The sequence below is a fragment of the Cucumis sativus genome, chromosome 1, assembly GCF_000004075.3.
Source record: "Cucumis sativus cultivar 9930 chromosome 1, Cucumber_9930_V3, whole genome shotgun sequence".
Taxonomy (NCBI): Eukaryota; Viridiplantae; Streptophyta; class Magnoliopsida; order Cucurbitales; family Cucurbitaceae; genus Cucumis; species Cucumis sativus.
In genome coordinates, this window is record NC_026655.2 from 20,849,754 (window position 1) to 20,869,594 (window position 19,841).

The window sequence follows — 19,841 nt, forward strand, 5'->3', positions numbered from 1 at the left end:
TGGAAAGAAAAAACCAAAACATAGAGAGAAACAAGTGTAATTTCTAGGCTAAGTTGGAGGTTGCATAAGTTTAAGAAATTGTTCCAAGGATATATATGTACACCTTAATTACAACAATCAGTTCTAATTCTCTGCCCATTCTTTAGCAGCTAGTTCTTGAAGTTAAATGAACTGATGCAACATTCAGCTTAACAAAACATTTTCCGAGCAACAATTGTCTCTACAAACCCTTGGAAAAAAGAACAATGACGACTTCAAGAATCGAATCCTTTCTTTGTATACAAACATTCAAACATGGTATATTTAAATACACCATCAATAACAACTAAGCACAAATGAAATGCTTCAATTCTGTTCTTCTTTCTTTATATATACACAATATATTTAAAAACAAAGAAAAAGTGAGACATTTAATTTTCACAACACTACAAAACTTCTGAGTTATACATATAGTAATGATATTCTTTTTTTTTTTACAGCTTACACATTAAAGCCTACTACACACTTCATATTGTATATATGAAAAATGATCTCAATATGTCTAGAAATTCTCCTTGTGAAAGTGAAAACGAGTTGTTGAGCTTGAGCTAAATTCTTGGCATAGTTTCCTTAATGTTTGGGTAAGTGTAGCACTTCCACAATAAAACACACCTGCAAAATCAAACAAAAACAAATTCGTCCCTGTAACTAGTTATACCTATGTTAATTCACTTTTACCTTTTGTAAACGTTTCTAAACTACACTTGAACTGGAAATCCTTTATGATAATTTTGAATCATGGAAAGTGAGACTTGAAATGGTGTGGACCGATGATTGGGAATGAAAATTTGGATTGACGCATTACTGTTATTCTAGGTCACCACCACTCCCATATCAATCCTAATTTTTTCTTTTTTTGAAATTTTAAAGAGATTTCGAAGCTTTGAATTGTGTGAGAAGTCAATAATAATATTGCAATAGAAGCCACAAATTTTAAGATCTAAGGAATAAAGTAATTAAGATCACTCAATTGGAATGGATCTTACAGTACACAGTTCAAAATGATATCCCAACCTGTAATAAATATTTCTACTTGAAAATATTAAAAGAAAAAAATCATTTCAAGCTCACTCTAAACCATTTCGCCATCGACTTATATATATAACTCGTTCAAAAATATACTCACCTATACGTGAAGCCATGTGATTACTTGCCAATTCTGCAAACACCTTCCTCCAATTTGGTCTAGCAAAATGAGTTCGTATCTGTGAATAGTTCACATGAAAATTTTATACTTTATTGAACATTGGTTAGAAAGCTATTGAAATAGAAGATCAAATTGAAAGTTCAAAGGTCAAGAACGATTAAACTTATAGTTTAACCGATTTGTTTTAAATTATGCCTCGGGAATAATCATAGACAAGTAAAGAAAACTTAACTATGAGTACAGTAATAGAACATGAATATCGAAAATTAGTACGAAGTAATACCCGACTTTCGGAAAGAACATCGACTCCATTTCTAGCATGTTGGAGCTTTTGCACCAGGGTTATAAGAGCAGATCTTACGTCTCCTTCCTCATAAACACTAGTCAAGTAATTATGCATTTCTATTACATGCTGCAAATTCATTAAAAAAAATGTCATTTAATTTAACAAAGTATAATTAAGATTATTCCAAAATAACGACTTCTCAGGTGCTTACAAATGTGAAAATTAACGACTTTGAACTTACATCATGATCATATTCAGAGATATCATTCATAACACCTTTGAACCATTCAAATGAGCCTTGTTCTCTTGTAATCCAATAAAAGTATGTTCTTTCGGGGCCACGTCTACTGGAATCTAGCGAATGTTTGTGTATTGAATCCTACAAAGAAAATAATAAAATTTTCCACTTTATATGTAATTTTCATATACTTAGGTTAAACTATACCAAATATCCCTAAACTTTAGGATGAGTTTCAATTATGGCGACGTTGTAGGGTATTAGAAAGCTATTCTTTATGATTAGGAGAAAACTAGAATTTAGTTCTTTTCTATGATTTTTTTTTTTTTTTATATATATAATCTAACTATTTGTAATAGTGTTATCAAACCATAGAGTTTATATATATACAAATAAGGATTGAAACCTTTATGAAAAATAAGTACATTAAATTTGTTGTTAGTTATATAATGTAGACTATGAATTTGAAAAATATAGTTTAAAACTAGCTTTTTAGGTGAAGACTCACACTATAATGATCAATTGGCTTGATGGTGTTCAAAACATCTTTTATAATGCTGATCATTGGAGTTGCCCCAATTCCAAGCCCTATAAGAAAAAGAATATCATACTTTTTGTAATCTTGTGCTGGAGCACCGTATGGCCCTTTGATGACAATTCTTGGATATCTGAAAATTAAATAAGAAGAAATAATAGAATGTCACGATTTGATTGGATAACTATATATATACGATGTCTATCATGATCTATCGCTAATAGACACTAATAAACTGTGTAATATTTTGTTAAATTTAAAAATATTTAGTGTAGTTTTTGTTTAAATAAATGTAGTTGTATTATTTTATCCTAAGCCTAAAAAAATTGTGCTCACCTTAGCTGAGAATAGCTATCACCAGCATATGCTGTAGTTTCCATTCTAACCAGACTTCCCTTTCTTGCTTGTGCCCTCTCCATTTCACATACCTGTCACTTTCTTTTTCAGTATATGCTTATAAATAAGCAAGTTTCAAAATATTTTGGACTATTTTTAAAGTTTATTTGGGTATGGATAATTTTGTGTAATGATTTCATATGACTAAAGTATTTTCTGAAAAGAAAAGAAAAGTCAATAATGTGAGGAGATGAACGAAAATACAATTTTGTTGGGAGGTGACCAAGTTCCACATTTGCTAGGATAAAGGGTAGATTTGCTAGATAAGGAAGATTCATGGTATATAAGATATGACAACTATGATATCTATCGTTATTAGACATTTCGAGGAAATCGAAAACAAAATTACGAGGGTTATTAGAAACTAAAGTGGATCTTAGCATACTATTGTGTACATATTAAGATTGTTGATTTTGTTTCGACAGAATCTTGCTTTGTCAATCTTGTGATACTTGTGTTGTATCACATGTCAAGTATAGAGTGTTTAAGTTGATGTAAAATCTCTGTACTAGAATCATATTAAGTTGAGTATGATTAACCGTTACCAAAGCAATAAAATATATGATATCATGGGTTAAGGACCCCCTAGATGTAGATGTTGAGTCATTGAACTGGGTTAACAACGTTTCGTGTTATGACTGATTACTACTTTGTGTTCTTCAAGTTGTTCCTTGAGTTGCTTATCATCTGATACTTATCATTGTTATTTTGGTTTACACTTTTGTTTATTTTCTCAGCTTGATCTTTTAAGGACTCAATAATGGTGTTGCTAGTTTTTTATTCCTCAATTTATTTCAAGTATCAATGTTTCATCTTGCTCTTCCTTGTACTCATCTTTATTCGACTGAATGGATCTTCTGTTTCTCTCTCACGAATCAGTCTTCAATATATTTTATTACTTTGATTTATCTCCTTTTCGTTTCTTCCATCTCTATCATTTCAATCCACTTTAACATTCGTTGATTGTTTTCCTCGATTTGAATCTCCAACTGCGCAATATTCTTTGTTATGGATTCCAAAGTTTATGTGATTGTCATTTTCCTTCGATTTTCCAGAAAATAAGTGCTCTGATACCAATTTGTTAGAACACTGATATAGTGTTTCTGTTTTATTGATATTTCATACAAAAATTGCAATATAAAAGAACAAACAAATAAAAGTAAATTCAAGAACACTTAAAATGAAACTCTAACTCTCTGTCCTTCCTTTCTTTCAATGAATGTTGCCGTCCATTATCTTCACCAAAATTTGCATGCATTTCTTCTCTTCCCAACTTTCTATTTATAAACATCTAAGGGTTTATATAACTAACTACCCTTAGCCCTATCTAAATCTAGGTATTCGATCATGTTGGCAAGCTATCCTCTGGAATAATTTGAAGCCGCCCTTGGTTTGATTTCTATTGAAGATTGGACTACGTATACGTACTACTGGTTATTATTTTAGACTATACAAGTAGCTCCCTTCATGTTTTAATTTATCTGGCTTTAGAGGGTGCTTGGTCTTAACTTTACCACTAATACATGTTGTTGAGGTTCTACTATGAATAGGATGATATAGTTTTAAATTAAACTAATTAACTTTTCATGCATCATTCATGAATTTAATAATAAATGATCATAAGGCTATTTAGTTGAATGAAAAGAAACATCACACACCTTTGCAAACCTGTTATGAAGCTCTGCAGTCCAATCTCCCAATGTTCTAATATGACAACTCAAGTAGTCATCTCCTGGGGCAGAAGTTATAGTGAACGGATGCCTAAAACAAATCAAAATTATGAACCCAAATTGAAAATGAAAACTTAAAAAGTAAATACATTTTGTTTCCAAAAACAGAAAACAAAATAAGTTACAAAACATTCGTGGTTTTTTTATATTTTAATATCCAATAATTTTAAAATAGAAAAAATAAAAACAAAAACAACCAAATGGACATAAATAAATGGTTAACAAATTGGACCATTAAGCTAAAAAGTTCACAAGTTTCACAAAAACTTTTTAAATTAATAGAAACAACGAACCTAACGTAAATACTTTTATTGATACAACCTTAAAACTTTAGGACCAAACTTGTACTTTAAGTCATCCTTACAAAATGGTCGTATATAAAATATATACATTACCATTCAAAATTCGATATATCTGGACACTTGATGAAAAGATACATTCCACTTTTATATCTAAAAACTTGAGGTCTTGTCAAATATAGTGCAAGAACATTCCCCGTATATATCACTGCCTGAACAACAAATTTACGAAACATTATTCAAACAAATTAAATTAAAACCCCATTAAAGTTTGAAAATTTTAGTTAAAAGAAATTAATTAGAAAGAATATATGTAATAATTACCTTAATAATGTCAACACTATGCTTCAGCTCATTCACTGATGCAAGAAGCCTCTCACTAGCATATAAAGACATTGGGATTGCTAAATACATCCATGTCTACAATCATTAACATTCAAATAAAAAAAATAATCCATACAGTTGGTTTCTTTTAACTTTTAAGTTTGTGTCGATGTGTGGTTAGTTAAAAAAAAATCGTTTCTGTTTTTAACTTTGTGTCTAATGAATGTTTGTTGATAAGACCTTAATATGACACTGCATTGTAGATTGTATTATATTTTAAATGTTGTGTCATGGGTTGATTTTGGTTATGTGTTAAACTGTAACAACAAAATATTAATTAAAATAAGATGTATGACAGACTTTTTAAGCGTTTAACGAATTAGGTTACGTTTTGTTTTTAAGTACATAAAAGATTATTTGAAACAGATAGTTAAATTAAAGAGGAAGGGAGAGGCAATACGTACCGATTTGAGGTACCATTGAGTGACTAAGAAGAGGTAGTATCCATGTATTATGAAGAGAACATAAGCCACAATAAGCAAATGATGAGAATACCAAAATGCATTGAAGCCAGCCAAATGGTGTAAAGGTGAAGGCAACTTAATAACATTTCTTCTAAATTGATGTGAGGCTAAAACATATGAAATTCCCATAATGATCAACATGAAAACCCCAGAAACCCCAGCTATACTTCTCGCCAACTCTTGATAACTTGGTTGATGGTAATTGAAATTAGGGCCAAGAAGTAGCATAAATTTCTCTCTAGGGCAACCAATTATCCTTGGAAAATCACAAGTTATGTGCATAAACACATGAAGAAATGTCCCAATTACTATCCCTATTGCAATTACTTTGTGGAAGTTTATATTATCATCAAATGGGATTATTCTACTTAGGAATGTTGACCTAAGACTTGTGAGAGTACTTCTACAAACTGGCACTAAAATTAGAGCCATGTTGAATTTGGTTGTCTCAGCTCCACCTTTTGCAACACAGAGACAATTTCCCATTATTTTGAATCCCTTGTGTTTCTTGTATTCATTAAACTTCCAAAAGAATAACAAAACGTTTATTGCTAACCACGCTACGATCACCCATATCCTCTTCCAATTGTCGTGGATGAGCTCGACGGTTCTTGATATGACTCGGCTCACTGGAGTTCGGTATCTTTTTGGAATCATGGCTCTTGTAAGACTACATGTCTTTTTACCCATAATCTTGCTGTTATCTTGATCAAATACCATAACTTCCCTCAGTAGAGTTTCAAGTTGTGACAGCTGCTTTAAATCGAAGAGAAACAAATGATAATAATGTATAAAAAAAATTAGAGCAAATTGCAAAAATTATTTATTTATTTATGAAGTATATGGTGGTGGCTGTAATTACAACCTCAAATTTTCAAGTGTAAACATTGAGTAACGCTTGTATAAGTTTGATGTAGAACCCATATTTTTACAATTGAAACCCTGAATGGAGTTACAATTCAAAGCTTCAATGTATAATTGCAAGTACTACTCCTACTTTCATAGTTTTGTCAAAAAGAAAAGACTACGAGAAGGCAATATTATTACCTCTATATATCCAAGATGGTCTGGATCAAGCTCTTCCATGATCATTGATGCATAATAACCTGCTTGGCTTTTGAGATTTCCTAACTTGTTTGCAGATGCACTCAAGATTATCACCTTTATTTCAATACACATAATTAAACAATTGTAAATTTGTAATGTGTTTATAAACTTTGAATTAAATTCCTATTCGACTCACTCAACCCAGGGATAATATCAACTAGATATATGTAGGTCCCATTTGATAAAATGTTTAGTATCTTTTATGTCTTTCTTCTATTTTGGTGAATATTGTCAACTTTTCAGGTTGGCTAGATATAAGAAGAAATATATAAAGGACAATTATGATGTCTTTTCGGTAAAACCAAAATCCAGCAATTGAAGCTTATGTTCAAAGTGAACAACATCGTGTCATTGTAAAGATACTTGGAGGGTGGTTATCCTCAACAAAGTGGTACCAAAGTCAATCTCCTACCCTACACGTAGATAATAGTTCATATTATTGTAGAGATAGTTGAAGGATCTTTGTCCCAACCTTTCACATTTGTTAAAGAAAACCAAAATCCTTGAACTCTTAGTCAAATTCTAAAAGTAAATGGAGAGCACGCGATCTAATAAAAACATCCTTAATTTTTTAGATATTCTCAAAATTTGTGTTTGTTCTTAAAAACATTTGTAGAGAGTTGATAATTACGAAACATAGAAATTTACCCTAAACTTAATTTTGAAAAACCAAATCGATATCAACGTTTGAATTCTAATTTTCTAACCTCCTTTACTTCTGACTCTGAAAGCTTGCCATCACCATTTTTGTCGCACCTGAAGGACTATCAAAATTTAATGATTTTCAAAGACTTTTGGTAACAAAAGAAAGGTAAAAAATACTAGTTATAGAATTTAGAAATTATATAGTATATAGTTTGGTCTTACATTTCAAAGAATATTTGTAAACGAAAGTCCATGTCTTGGCTAGTTACGTCTTCCCAAAAACCCTGTAATTCTTCCAATGTAATACCACCTCCTAAACATAGCCTCCTTCTTCTCATCAATGTATCAAATAATTCACCAGCAAAATCCTTTGAATCTCCTCCCATTCCTGTTCAATCAAATTTAACTTCCGAGTTCTAATTATTGTATGTAACGAGGCTTCACGTTAATTCATAATTTTGATTCCTAAACAGCTTCTGAATATACATGTCTCCTGTTCTATGTACTTATCAAGCTATGTGTGTATTTAGTTACGGTTTACTTTTAGAGTTTTGAATAATTTTTAATTTGTTGTCCAAGAGAAAGTTAAACCTGCATATCAATATAACCTTTAATGATCAATGGTTTGATTTTGAACTGCAAGTTCTTAGATGTTTATCTATACATGTACTAAGATATAACACAACCTAAGACCTTTTTAAAAACATTATCGATACGAAACAAACACAAAAAGTTAAAAGACATACCAATGCAAACTCCAAATTTATCTCTAGGAAGCCTATGATCAATAGCATATCGTTGGAATCGATTCTCGATTGCTCTCCAAGCATCAACTTCTTTGCCGGTAACGGAACGATCCAGAAATTTCAAGCTCTTAAAACCTCTTTCAGCTTTGGACTGTCTTCTTCCAAGCCTCATCCCTGCAGGCCTTGAAACCCCATGTCGTCGTTGATCATCCCTTGTTTTAAAGCTCCCTTTTTTGTTGCCGCCGCCACCGTCGATTATCGGTACATCAACCATGACATCTATCACATCGGAATCTAGAATCCATTTCTGTGTGTCTTCATGATTATTATTATTGTCGTCGTTCATGTTGTCCAAGTTGGTGATGTTTGATTGACGATCAAAAGGTTATCTTGGTGTGATTTGGATCTTTGTATGTTTGTTTGTTTTGATGAATTGAGGGTGAAAGATAAAGGGAAGTGGAGATTGAAGATTGAAGATTGGTTCATATTTTGGTTGATTCCATTTATAGAAAGCATACAATTTTATGTGGAAGTACAATCTTTTCGTAGAGTTGGTGAACTTATTATATATTCATTTTAAGTTTGTATTTAGTTTCTTTTAATTAACAATATATTTTACATCTATATATAATATTATAATTGTAATGGATGTGACAAAATTGTTTGATATCACACAAATAAATAATTTTCAAAAATTATAGTTGCTTTTATGAATTTTTTTTTTTTTTTCATTTTCAAATATAGAAAATTTTTAAATCCATGTGTTAAGTGATTTTGAAACGGATTTGTCATCTAGAATAATTCATTTTTCTTAATTATTGAGAGAATATTTTAGTAGTCTATTAATGATGGGTCATCAATTCTACTTCCTATCACCTATCAAATAAATTTTACATGGTTGATGAATAGTTTTTATGCATATTAAGAATTAGTTATTAATATGTCAATCAATGATATATAGGTTTTCCAATAGACTATTTGTATATATATGAATGAAAATAAAGTTCAAATTTTAATGATATTAAAATAAAAGACTCCTGTTATGGCATAATGACCGACTTAGTCAATGTGACCAACCATACAACAATCAATTTTTTAAAAAATATAGAGATACATCATTTGCAAAATTACTTTTAGAAAAGTGAGTATTAAAATGGTAATAAAGTTATGTAGAAAGTAAAAGAAAAATATGATCACAGATTTGAAAAGAACTAATATGTGTAACACGTACCATAGTCTTTTCTTTGAAGTGTTGTTGGTGATGAACTTTATCATCATTAACATCAAAAATATATATCATGTTGGGTTACGACTTAAAGAACTCAAGAAAAATATAACATAAATCAATACTTTTTTCTTTCTTTTTTGATGTTATATTTTCGTATTTATAATCATTAAGGCATAATTAACATAAAATTCACATTCTTTTACAATCTCTCTTTTTTAATGATAAAGTAATTTTTTCATTTCTTTTCCTTTTTCTCTATAATAACTTTTTGAATAATTTTGTATAGTTATTTCTCTCTCTTGTTAATATATTCTCTTTTTCCCTTTTATATGTTATTGAGTTTAATTTTTTAGAGTGATTTTTAAATTGTTAAAATTATTTTTCATATGAAAATCACTTTTAAATATGTCATAAATAATTCAAAAGGTTAAGAGGTTTCCATGAAATATATATAATAATTTAGTAATAATTCATATATTTTAATTGTGTATCAATTTAGATGTCAATCTTTTTTTTATACTGTTTATTATGTATTTTGTAAAAATATTAAGTATTTAATTAGTTTATCGATTTATTATTTTGAAAAAAATTTCATTAAACCAGAACACTAAATTGTTACGAAAAGTTCAAGGAAAATTTTCTAAATTTTTTATTGCAAATCAAAGTTGAAAATAGGTATAAATTATTAGAAATATACGATTTTGCAATTTTAAACGTCACTTTCACACCATAGAAATTACTTTTGAATTATTAAAAAAGAAACCAATGTTTAAACTAAAAGTGATTTTGAATAAAAAAAAGTAAGATTTTAACCTTTTTTACTTATGCAAAATGTAAATTCTATAATAGAAAGATTTTAGTAATTTAAAAGAATTAGAGTCTTCTCATACCTTCTCTTCTTTTCTTTTCTTTACAACTTATTTTTCTCTTCTTCTTACACATAACGTGATGTTTCCAAGCTTCATTATTACAAAAGTTAACTACATCCCCTTTTCTTCTATTTATTTTCATTTAACTAATTTCATCATTCTTCTCAAAGGATATACTTAAAAAGACATCAAATGAAAACTAAATATATTAACCTAAATCAAGAGACTAAAATGATCACTTTTTAGAAAGTACATGAACAATAAATATTTGGAAAGTACGAAAATAAAATAAAATAGATCAAATTTAAAAATATGAATACATAAACTGCAAACAAAGTAGAACTTGAACATTACTTTTAAAGCTAAAAATTAAGTGTATTAATTAACAATATTTTTAAGAATTTCAAACATAAAAATTTATTAATGATATTCTAGCCCTAACTGACTTTTATGTCTCGTGTAGTCTATAACTAATAAACTTACAGACAATTTAATCAAAATTTTATTATATATTTTCACACTGTTATATATATCTTTAAATTTGGATCATAGAAGGTGGAGAAAGAATGATTGATTAGTAAAGTAGAACAATTTAGAGTAAGTTTTCAAACATATATATATATATGAGATCGAAGAAGTTGGCCTCAAAAGAAAACTTGTAAACAAAGAAATTTCCATAGATTGAATGTTGCCATCTTTTGAAACTCAACTAACCTCCCACAAACAAAAACAAAAAGCTTATTATATCTTCTTTTACTCATTTTAGCTTCTGTTTTGTGCTTTAAGTGATATGCAAATATTTAACTTTTAAACGTGACAAGATCAATTAAAGATGTTTTTTCGTACAAATGAGAAAAAGTGTTAAAATATTAATACAATATTAGATTTTACTGTAATTCATCGACTACTTTTTCACATGGTAAAAAAATGGTAAGCTTGACTTTATTTGAACCTGAACTGTTGAGACAATGGATAATGAAGTGCACATAACAAAGGCAATGTGTTTGTTTGATGACCATTTGTTTTTAAAAATTAGACTAACTAACACTATAAACCTAAAACATTACTTTCATTTGTGATTTTTTTGTTTTATTATTTATGTTATAGTAGCGTTTTAAAATTATTGACCAAAATTTCAAAACTTAATAAAGTAGCTTTTGAAAAAAAATAGATAATATAAGAAAAATGAAAACTGTGATAAGAAAAACTATGTTAATTAATTCAATGTTCACCCAAATATTATGTTAAGTATCAAATTCAACCCTTCTTTCAAACTCATTTCTTCCTCCTCCACAAGTTGGTTGTTATTAATACTAGTTTTACATCAATTGAACCGTGCTCATTTTAGCTATTGTTTCTTATTTCGATGTCCAAATTAAAAACGTTAAACATAATATACATTAAGAAATCAAAATTTTAATATCATAGGTACCAAATTGAAATCAAACACAATTAAATAGCAAAATCACAATGTAATCTACTATATATCCTTAGGCCAAGAATCCACTAATAAACAGCTTCTGGAAAAGTCAACAAGTGGAAATAATAATGGATCCATCGAGGATGTGAAAATTACATATAGTGTTTTTTTTAAAGAAAAACACTATCATCAATGCCTAGATAACACAAAACTAATGACTAAATTGGGGGAAAAACCTGATTTCCTGCCTCCATAATGTATATTTCTTTTCTTTTTTTTGCCAAAAAAGGGGTAAAGAAAAAAAAATTAACGAATGTAAAATTGCACTCAAAGACATAATATATATATAAGCCTTTATATTTACATAAAGATCCAAGTCTTTTCTCTATATATGTTTTTTTTTTTCAAGTCTTCTTAATTAATTTATAGCAGTTAGAGGAAGTCTAGAATCTCTTACTGATTGTGTGGCTTCATGTGTTCCAGCTAAATGCTTTATATCTCCATTGGATTGTTTTGAATATTTCAAATCCCAGAATGACTTGAGAAGCTCATCAAAAGCTGGTGTTCGAAGTTCTTCGATTGATGCAACGCTTGGCAAGTTGAATGATCGCTTTCTTGGTGTTGAACAAGATGGTTCATCAACCTGTTGAGTTTAATGAAAAAGGGAGAGAGATTAAATCAAATGTTGAAGAGCAACTAACTTAACTGTCAAAAACAGTCGATGTTTAACTGTATCTACCGTGTATTCTGTAAGCAGACATGTTCCTGCATGTTCAGTGATTTCTACTATCTTGTGGTAATGGCCACCTTTCAAATCCCTTAGCTCCTCGCAACAAGGAGTAATCATTGAATTGAGATTTCCACACGCTTCATTGTCGAGTTCTAACGAATCTGCAATGGCCACCACAATTCATAAGTTGAATTTTATAGATTGAAACGATGGAAGTATACAGTTAAAATATAGGACACTGACGATCAACAGATGAGAGGAGATTCTTGTTTGCACTATCGACATCTTCAAGAGCAGCAGATGCAGCAGAAGAAAACCGAGCACATAGCGCTTGATTGGATTCTGTCCCATCCCTAATGTATTTAAGAAAGTAATGATGATTGATGTCGACATAATACAACAATTATTTCTTCATGTATAGTTCTTTTCTTTCAAGGATAAAATTGTGTACCGAAAAATGGAATCCACGGAAGCAACACTGTTGTTTTCCAAACTGAGTAAGGATTCTTGAGCAGTCCTCCATTGTTGAGCACCCATTTTTGCCTTGTTCAAGCTAAACAGTTTGTATGACAACCGTTAACTCGAGAGGGTAATAACGAAGTATTTGAAAGCGAAATAAGTTAGAAGATCCGAAGTATTTGAAAGCGAAATAAGTTAGAAGAACTAGATCGTACCAATTTTGAAGAACCTCTTCCATGTCTTTCTTCCCATGTTCGACAGCAGAAGTGTCTTCGTGGTAGTGTGACTCTGCTTTTTCCAGGTGCATTGCCCATTCAGTTTTCACTGAAGAAGTACAGTCTTGCATGGTGGACATTTCCTGCTGCAGCATGTTGGTTCTACTTGTAGCACTCTCCCGCAGGTCATTGATTGCTGATTGAACCTATCAAAATGAACCATTAACCTTTAGAGATCCTAAAAAAAGTTGTATCAAATCTCCTCAGTAACAAGTTACATTCCAAGTTCCAACAGGCAATTTAGTTACAGTATAAAGTTAAGAAAATACCAATTGTTTCTTTCTTGCATTTGAACTTGCAAGCAACTCAGCTACTTTTGCCAACAGTTGTTTTTCTTCATTGGCTGCACACTCCTGTAGATACCAAATAAATCTGAAGATCAATACAAAAGACTTAGGTAACAGTAAAATCTATTACAAAGTCTTCGCAATTTGCAACTACCTCGAATTTCTTTTCAAGTTCGGACAGTTTCTGCTCATTGACAGACTGCCCATCTTCCACAATGTGGGTGAGCTTTGACGCATGCATATCCATTGTCCTTATGAAGTTTGAGGTAACTTTAGAAACTGAGCGTGTGGTTTCTACTGCTCTAGCATGTGCCTATATTAATCCTTAATAAGTTGAGCAATTCGTGAAATATTGTTCAAATTGTGGACATAAAGAAGTGTTATTAATAAAAAAACCTGATGCTGCTTTTGAGCATATGCAGTCAGCTTCTCTTCCTGTTTGTGAAGGCTATTTTGGAGATCACTGAGCAATGCCTCGGCCTCTGAAGCAATTCCATTAAAAAGCTGAATCGACCAAGATCGATCCAGTCAGAACACGATAAAGGAGAAAGTTCATGGACCAAAATAGAAGGAATAAAAATGCTTACGTTTTCAAGAGCTGATGAATGCTTTGAAACTTCAGAATTTATATCACCAAAGGTTGATTGAAAGTTTCCTTCAAGCTCTCCAGTTATATCATTCAGAGCTTTAACTCGAGATCCATACGTTACTTTCAAATTCCCAATCCGTTCTCTAAGTTCTTCAGTGGCCTTCACAAGTAGAATAAAAGTTATGCGTGAGGATGAGAAATTCCTAATGGAAAAATGGTCTTTTATCAAGCATTACCTTCGCTTTTGTTGAAACAAAAGATTGCATGTCTTCCTCCATATCCCTCAGTTGCTGCTCCTGTTGGGTAACTGAAGCAGCTACAGTTTTATGCAATAATTCAAGCTGCTGAGTTAACTGAAATTGAAATTTCTGGACAAGTGATTTGTTTCTATCTTCAATTTTGTCCTTGCGCTCTGGATAGATAATATGATGCTGCTTAGTATAATCAATACTTCTGACGAAACTATATGGTGAAAGAAAAATAAGTATAAAAGACATTATAGTCTATAACCAACCAATTTTGTCAAATAAACCCGACACATCTGATGCAGCATTTTCCAGCTCTGCTCGCAATTCAAATGCATGCTCAATGAGAGCTTTCTCTGTAGGAGTTGACAAAGCACAATTGTCAGAAAGCTGTACTAAAGCAAAATACATAAAGCATATACGGAATACATAAAGTCAAGAACTGAGACGCCAAGCAGTCCAAAATCTACAAAGCAAATCTTAGAATAGAGAGTAGAAAGTCTGAGAAATAGAAACTTAAAAAATCCAAAATTAAACAAACTGCTGAAGGACAGATGAAATTTTTCTTACCAGACTTAAGAAGATTTATTATCAGAAACTCCTTTTCTTTTATTGTTGCATTTGCTTGGCGGTGTTTCTCCTCAAGATCGAAGAAAGCATGTTCAGTTTCCTCAAGCTTTTTCTGGAGTTCCATACAACAGTAGCTATAAGTATCTTTTTTTCCAAAAACAAGAACAAAAAAATGAGGGATATTGTTCTATTGAACAATGATATGATAGTCCTACTCATGGATATACCTCTGTTCTATCTAATTTATCGCTTAATTCCTCTGTCAAAAGTTGCTGGGAATCATAAAGCTCCTGAAGCTCCATTAATTGCTGTTCACGAGTAGAAGACAACTTTTAGAGTTCCAAATAAGCAAATATGAATGGGGCCTTCAAAAATAAAATCTACCCGACTGCCAACGCACCTTGTCCTTGGATTCTGAATCAAGTTCCATTCGTTCTATTTTTTCAGCCATTGCCTGGGGTTAAAATTTTATGAACATGATATAATTAATAAAAATAGCACAGTCAAAAGCTTTCCCAAAATCCAAAAAGTTCAAAACTAACCTTCTTCTCAGCTTCCTCATTAAGGTAACGATCACGTGGTATATAGATTCCATTCTTCTCCCTCGCAGCATATACCTCTAGAAATAGAGAAAAGTATAGATTATTTTCAGAAACCAAATGCCTTGCCCACAAAGGGAAAGATAACATCAATGACTTGTTTCAACACTGAGAGACAGAGAGAGAGATGCACAGTAAATACCTTGTTTAAGCCGATCAATTTCAGAATATAAATCCTTGATCAGAGCAGATTTCATCATCTTCTGGTTAATCTGAATGATCAAGAGCCATACGCACAAGAAATGAGAAAAACCAGTATGATGGATCAAACAAAAAGTTGAACATTCAACTGATAATGAGCAAGTAAAGCAACAAGTAGTAAACCTCTGGTTTGTTCTTTATGTTTTTAGCACGGTGTGCATAATCAAGTGTACTGAGTGTTTCTTCAAGACAGTGGATAGAGGGCGATATCGTAGCAATGATGCAAGTCTTTGTTTTACCTCCCAAAGAATCCCTCAGTAATCTTGTTAATTTACTATCCCTGAAATTTCAATCATTCCATCAACACAATTAACTTCATCATCCATCCTTTTATCAAAGGTAATGAAATTCCAGTTTCAGTATACTACAATAGAAAATTATTCTTACCTATATGGAACATGACCCGAGTGCTCTACCAGGGCATTGATAACACGCCCAAGTGTAAGTAAACTTTTGTTTATCTCCCCAGCTTCTCTTGCTCTCCCCTGCAAATGTAGTTGATCATCAGTCTAAGTAATTTTAAGTGAATTTTTTGTGTATTATGAGTTCTCGAAAGAGCTGCAATTGAACATGCAGAATCATTTATGATCTGATTATATATAAAACAAAAGTGTTTAGTATATACTATACCTCTCGTGCACCAGAACGTGAAATATTCTCAGAGCCAGCAAGATCAACAAGATTGAGCTTTCCACATTTTATCATCTCCTCTCCCTCTGGAGTGCACTCTTTGATGTGAATTGTGATGGAAAATATAGAATGGGACCGACTACTTTGTTTATTCAGAAGAGTTTCTGCCGTACGCCTTTTTGCCGATCCACGCTCCAAGATTTTATATATTTCATTAGCAGAACAGACTATCTCTTCTTCCAACCCTCTAACGAAAACACCCCCTTTCCCATCTTCCATGAGAGCAATTGGTTTCTTGGACTTGTCATCAATAAATTTTGAAGTCTCTTCAGGGGCCAAAAGATCTGTGATCTCTTCATTGTATAACTCCAAAAACGTAACTTTCATGTTATACTCTGCATTTTGGGCTTCCAAAATGTCAAAAATTTGTTTGACAGCTCTAGGAATTACACCAGCATCGCTTGGAAATTCTCCATTCTGAAATTAACAGGAAATTCAAGTTGATGATGAAAATGAAAAAATACACAAAAATTAGTCCGTTTGAAAAGATTTCGGGGGGGCTATCAACCTTTTTTCTTGCTCCACCCTCCATGGTGTATGTTTTTCCAGTTCCAGTTTGACCATATGCGAAGATAGTACAGTTATAACCCTCAAGAACTTCATATACAATAGGAGACACGGCCAATTCATACAATTCCCTTTGTTGAGATGCAGGGCCAAAAACCTATCCCATACAATAAAAAAATTAAAAGAAAGGAAAATAATGAACATTATAGAATTTCCATTATCAGCTTCCCACCCATGAGAATTGAGCTTTTGTTTAAGAACACAACCAAAGATTAGCTCGAGTTTAATCACTGAAATACAAAGCTGATCTGTTATCTTAAGTTATTCAACAGAATGAATAGAACCTTATCAAATGCAAATGTTCTATCAATCTGCTTGTTGGCTATAGTCTGAATTGCAGAGACTTCTCTTCTACTTTCATGGCAGGATATCACCACCGGAGTATGCAATCGCGTTTCATCATCACTCAATGGCCTAAAAAAGGAAACAAATCCCGAAATCAAAATTCAAGAAGAAACAGAAGAAATTTATGACAATAAATCAATAGATTCCCTCCATTTAATTACCTGCAACGCACAATAACCTGCACATTAACACCTTTTTCTTTATCATGTTTATTACTCGAATTCGAATCCCCAGATCGTAGATCTCTAGTCGCCTTGTCGTTCGAACGAGGAGTTTGAGACGGCGATATCGGCACTAATCCACCTTTTCTCTGCTGCGATTGCGCTGATTCCATCGCAAAACAACCGTCGTTTGGATCTCAAACCTTTCAGAAACCAGTAAAACCAAAGTCAGCAAAAAATCGTACCAACTTTACCAAACATAACATAATTATGAAGAATAAACTCATTCTTCATACCAATGCAGCTAATTACAAGTCTAGAAACCAAAATTTAAGCAGAATCAGAACCTCCACTAACTAATGAAGCTCCATTTCCATCAGTTAAACTAAACAACCCCAACCCCGAACTCAACCTCACATACATTTACATTTACAAAACAATGTAAATAAGTACGGTGTAAAAAGGAAGTCCACAGTAGAAATGATTACTCAAACAGAGTCAGACATACAAAATGGAGTTGAATCTGAGTTGGATCGAAAATGACGGAAATCCTGTGATTGAATCAAAAAGTGGCGAAGAAGTAGTGTAAAAGAAAGATGAAACAGAAGAGAGAAAAAAAAAAAAAAACAAGACCGTGAATCAATCGCCGGCCAAAGGAAGAGTTGGTCCGAATCCGAACGGTCAAAAGAAGAAGACACTGTATGAATAGCGATGATTTTAGTGAGAGAAAGCGAAGAACAGTGACTAAGGATGAAGAAACTTGATTGGATTTGAAGGATTTGTTCAAAGGTCGAAGAGAGAGAGAGAGAAATGAGGGAGGTGTGAGGAAGAAGAAGAAGAAGAAGAAGATGGAGTATGGATATGAAAATTAAAAAATATTAAGATATTTTTTTAAAAATTAAAACTGGAAAATTAGAAAATTGGAAAATGAATTTTCTTTTTTCTTTTTTTTTAAAGACGTTACGCGAGGAGTTTGAAAATCGGGGGACGGCAATAGACGGAGGAGGTTAACGGCGTTAAAAAGAAAAGTGAAGGAAAAAAGGTTCCGTTATCTTAATGGCTTTCATTCTTTGGTTTCGACCGTTATAAATGGAGAAATTCATAAAAAATGCTAAACTTATTTTATTTATTTGTTTGTTTAAATTGAATTTAATCCTTTTTTTTAGTTTTTTCTGTTGTCATTTAGAAATAAAATGAGCTTATTTAAAGCGAGATCCCCGCCGGTAATAATACCCCCTTCGACTTTAATGATATTACAAAATGCCCCCTCCCCCCATTTTCAATTTATTCAAATATTATTATGTTCAGTTCTATAATAAATTTAAAAATCTGTTTTAAAATTTTGAATTTTTAAATGTTTTTTTCATCTAGTTTTCAAATTTTGAAATGTAACAATTTTTTTTCCTAATAAATAACAAAACAAACCATAACTTAACTTAATTACAAAGAAAATTGACCTTCTCAAAACACATGTTTCTACCAGCAATGGAAATGGAATATCATATTTTCAATTGTATGATAAAGTTATATAATTTAAAACCAACAATAATTCAACTTAATTTGTATTAGTATATGTTGAGAACTAAGAAATGGGTTGTTTAAATTCTTTCACTTTATTTATATTAAAAAAATCGAAATTTAAAAATTAATAGTGAAACTTAATTAATTATAGTTTTTAAAGGTTTTAAATTAATTAAAAGATATTAACACTAAAGAATTAAAGGGAACATTTAGCAAAAAAAAGATAATAATAATAATAATCAAATTTTAAAGGTGTAAATCTTATAATTTTAGAACCAAATTTAAAAAAATAAAAGGATAGGAATTGACATCTTTTCATCACTACTAAAATTAATTTTAAAATTATAATATTTTGAAATTTCATGATTAAATTAAATTAAATTCAAAATTTATTACTAAAGACATAACAATTTAAAATTTAATATACCAATATTGAAATTAGCTAAATATTTAAGCGCCATGAATGTAAATTCAAATTTTCTCTCAAAATTGTAATTTTGCATGTAAAAGATCCTTTTGATAAATTTAAAAATTAATGGATCTAATAGATATAAATTTGAAGTTTCGAATCAGTAGGACGGTAAATTTTTATTTCTTACTTTTAATAAGTTTACAAAGATTTTGAATTTTCATTAACCGTAAAAATGATTGTAGTTGAACATGAAAAAGAGCTTAGTTCAATGATATAGTTAGATTTTGATTCTCGTACTCACAGTCATTCGTACTAAAAATAGTAAAAAGTGAGCAAATTGGGATCACAAAAAATGAGATTGTTCAATAGTATTATGATTTAATTTTTTAAAAAAAGTTAGTGAATATAATGTTTGAGCCTCTAATGTGACTTGAATGGCAAAACTCTAAGTATATAAACTCTCTAATTCTAGAGACGACACTTCACATTTATAATATAAATTATTGTCTCTAATAATAAATTATTCACTCTCGCTATCAGTAGACATAACCAACACATAGTGAATGATTATTTGTCGATTTATTACATACATAACGAGCAACAACTAGTTATTGACCCAACAAATGGAGGTATGGGGGAGGGATTTAGAATTTGTAA

At 31.1% G+C, this 19,841-nt stretch overlaps 2 protein-coding genes across 2 annotated transcripts; both read right to left on the bottom strand.

Annotated features, from left to right (window-relative positions):
• Window positions 1–253: 253 nt before the first annotated feature.
• Window positions 254–8,528, bottom strand: LOC101207699 (putative respiratory burst oxidase homolog protein H). The gene is made up of 14 exons (XM_011659671.2): window positions 8,017–8,528; window positions 7,493–7,658; window positions 7,333–7,381; window positions 6,566–6,679; window positions 5,459–6,271; window positions 4,995–5,090; window positions 4,767–4,882; window positions 4,300–4,402; window positions 2,582–2,673; window positions 2,219–2,378; window positions 1,714–1,851; window positions 1,470–1,598; window positions 1,166–1,244; window positions 254–651 (listed from the first exon to the last, which is right to left on the bottom strand). The coding sequence occupies exons 1-14, from the start codon at window positions 8,360–8,362 to the stop codon at window positions 542–544; spliced, it is 2,511 nt and encodes an 836-aa protein (XP_011657973.2). The 5' UTR covers window positions 8,363–8,528; the 3' UTR covers window positions 254–541.
• A 3,042-nt stretch (window positions 8,529–11,570) lies between these two features.
• On the bottom strand, window positions 11,571–18,095 carry LOC101206252 (kinesin-like protein KIN-5D). The gene is made up of 23 exons (XM_011659676.2): window positions 17,760–18,095; window positions 17,252–17,454; window positions 17,030–17,159; window positions 16,687–16,842; window positions 16,119–16,595; window positions 15,876–15,973; window positions 15,612–15,768; window positions 15,430–15,499; window positions 15,231–15,307; window positions 15,089–15,142; window positions 14,916–14,996; window positions 14,689–14,800; window positions 14,388–14,474; window positions 14,110–14,285; window positions 13,872–14,033; window positions 13,681–13,788; window positions 13,439–13,597; window positions 13,267–13,350; window positions 12,938–13,143; window positions 12,715–12,816; window positions 12,507–12,616; window positions 12,273–12,424; window positions 11,571–12,176 (listed from the first exon to the last, which is right to left on the bottom strand). Exons 2-23 carry the CDS (start codon window positions 17,422–17,424, stop codon window positions 11,952–11,954), a joined length of 3,156 nt encoding a protein of 1,051 aa, XP_011657978.2. The 5' UTR covers window positions 17,425–17,454; window positions 17,760–18,095; the 3' UTR covers window positions 11,571–11,951.
• Window positions 18,096–19,841: the final 1,746 nt, after the last annotated feature.

What these genes read in the sequence shown, in the direction of transcription:
- LOC101207699 (XM_011659671.2), bottom strand. Translation starts at nt 8,362, where the DNA reads ATGAACGACGACAATAATAATAATCATGAAGACACACAGAAATGGATT. An exon ending in GATAGCTATTCTCAGCTAAG is followed by an intron (nt 2,379 to 2,581) that starts GTGAGCACAATT and finishes TTTAATTTTCAG; the next exon opens with ATATCCAAGAATTGTCATCA. An exon ending in TCTCTGAATATGATCATGAT is followed by an intron (nt 1,599 to 1,713) that starts GTAAGTTCAAAG and finishes ATGAATTTGCAG; the next exon opens with CATGTAATAGAAATGCATAA.
- LOC101206252 (XM_011659676.2), bottom strand. Translation starts at nt 17,424, where the DNA reads ATGGAATCAGCGCAATCGCAGCAGAGAAAAGGTGGATTAGTGCCGATA. An exon ending in AATAAATCTTCTTAAGTCTG is followed by an intron (nt 14,475 to 14,688) that starts GTAAGAAAAATT and finishes CAACTCCTACAG; the next exon opens with AGAAAGCTCTCATTGAGCAT. An exon ending in TCCGTGGATTCCATTTTTCG is followed by an intron (nt 12,617 to 12,714) that starts GTACACAATTTT and finishes TAAATACATTAG; the next exon opens with GGATGGGACAGAATCCAATC.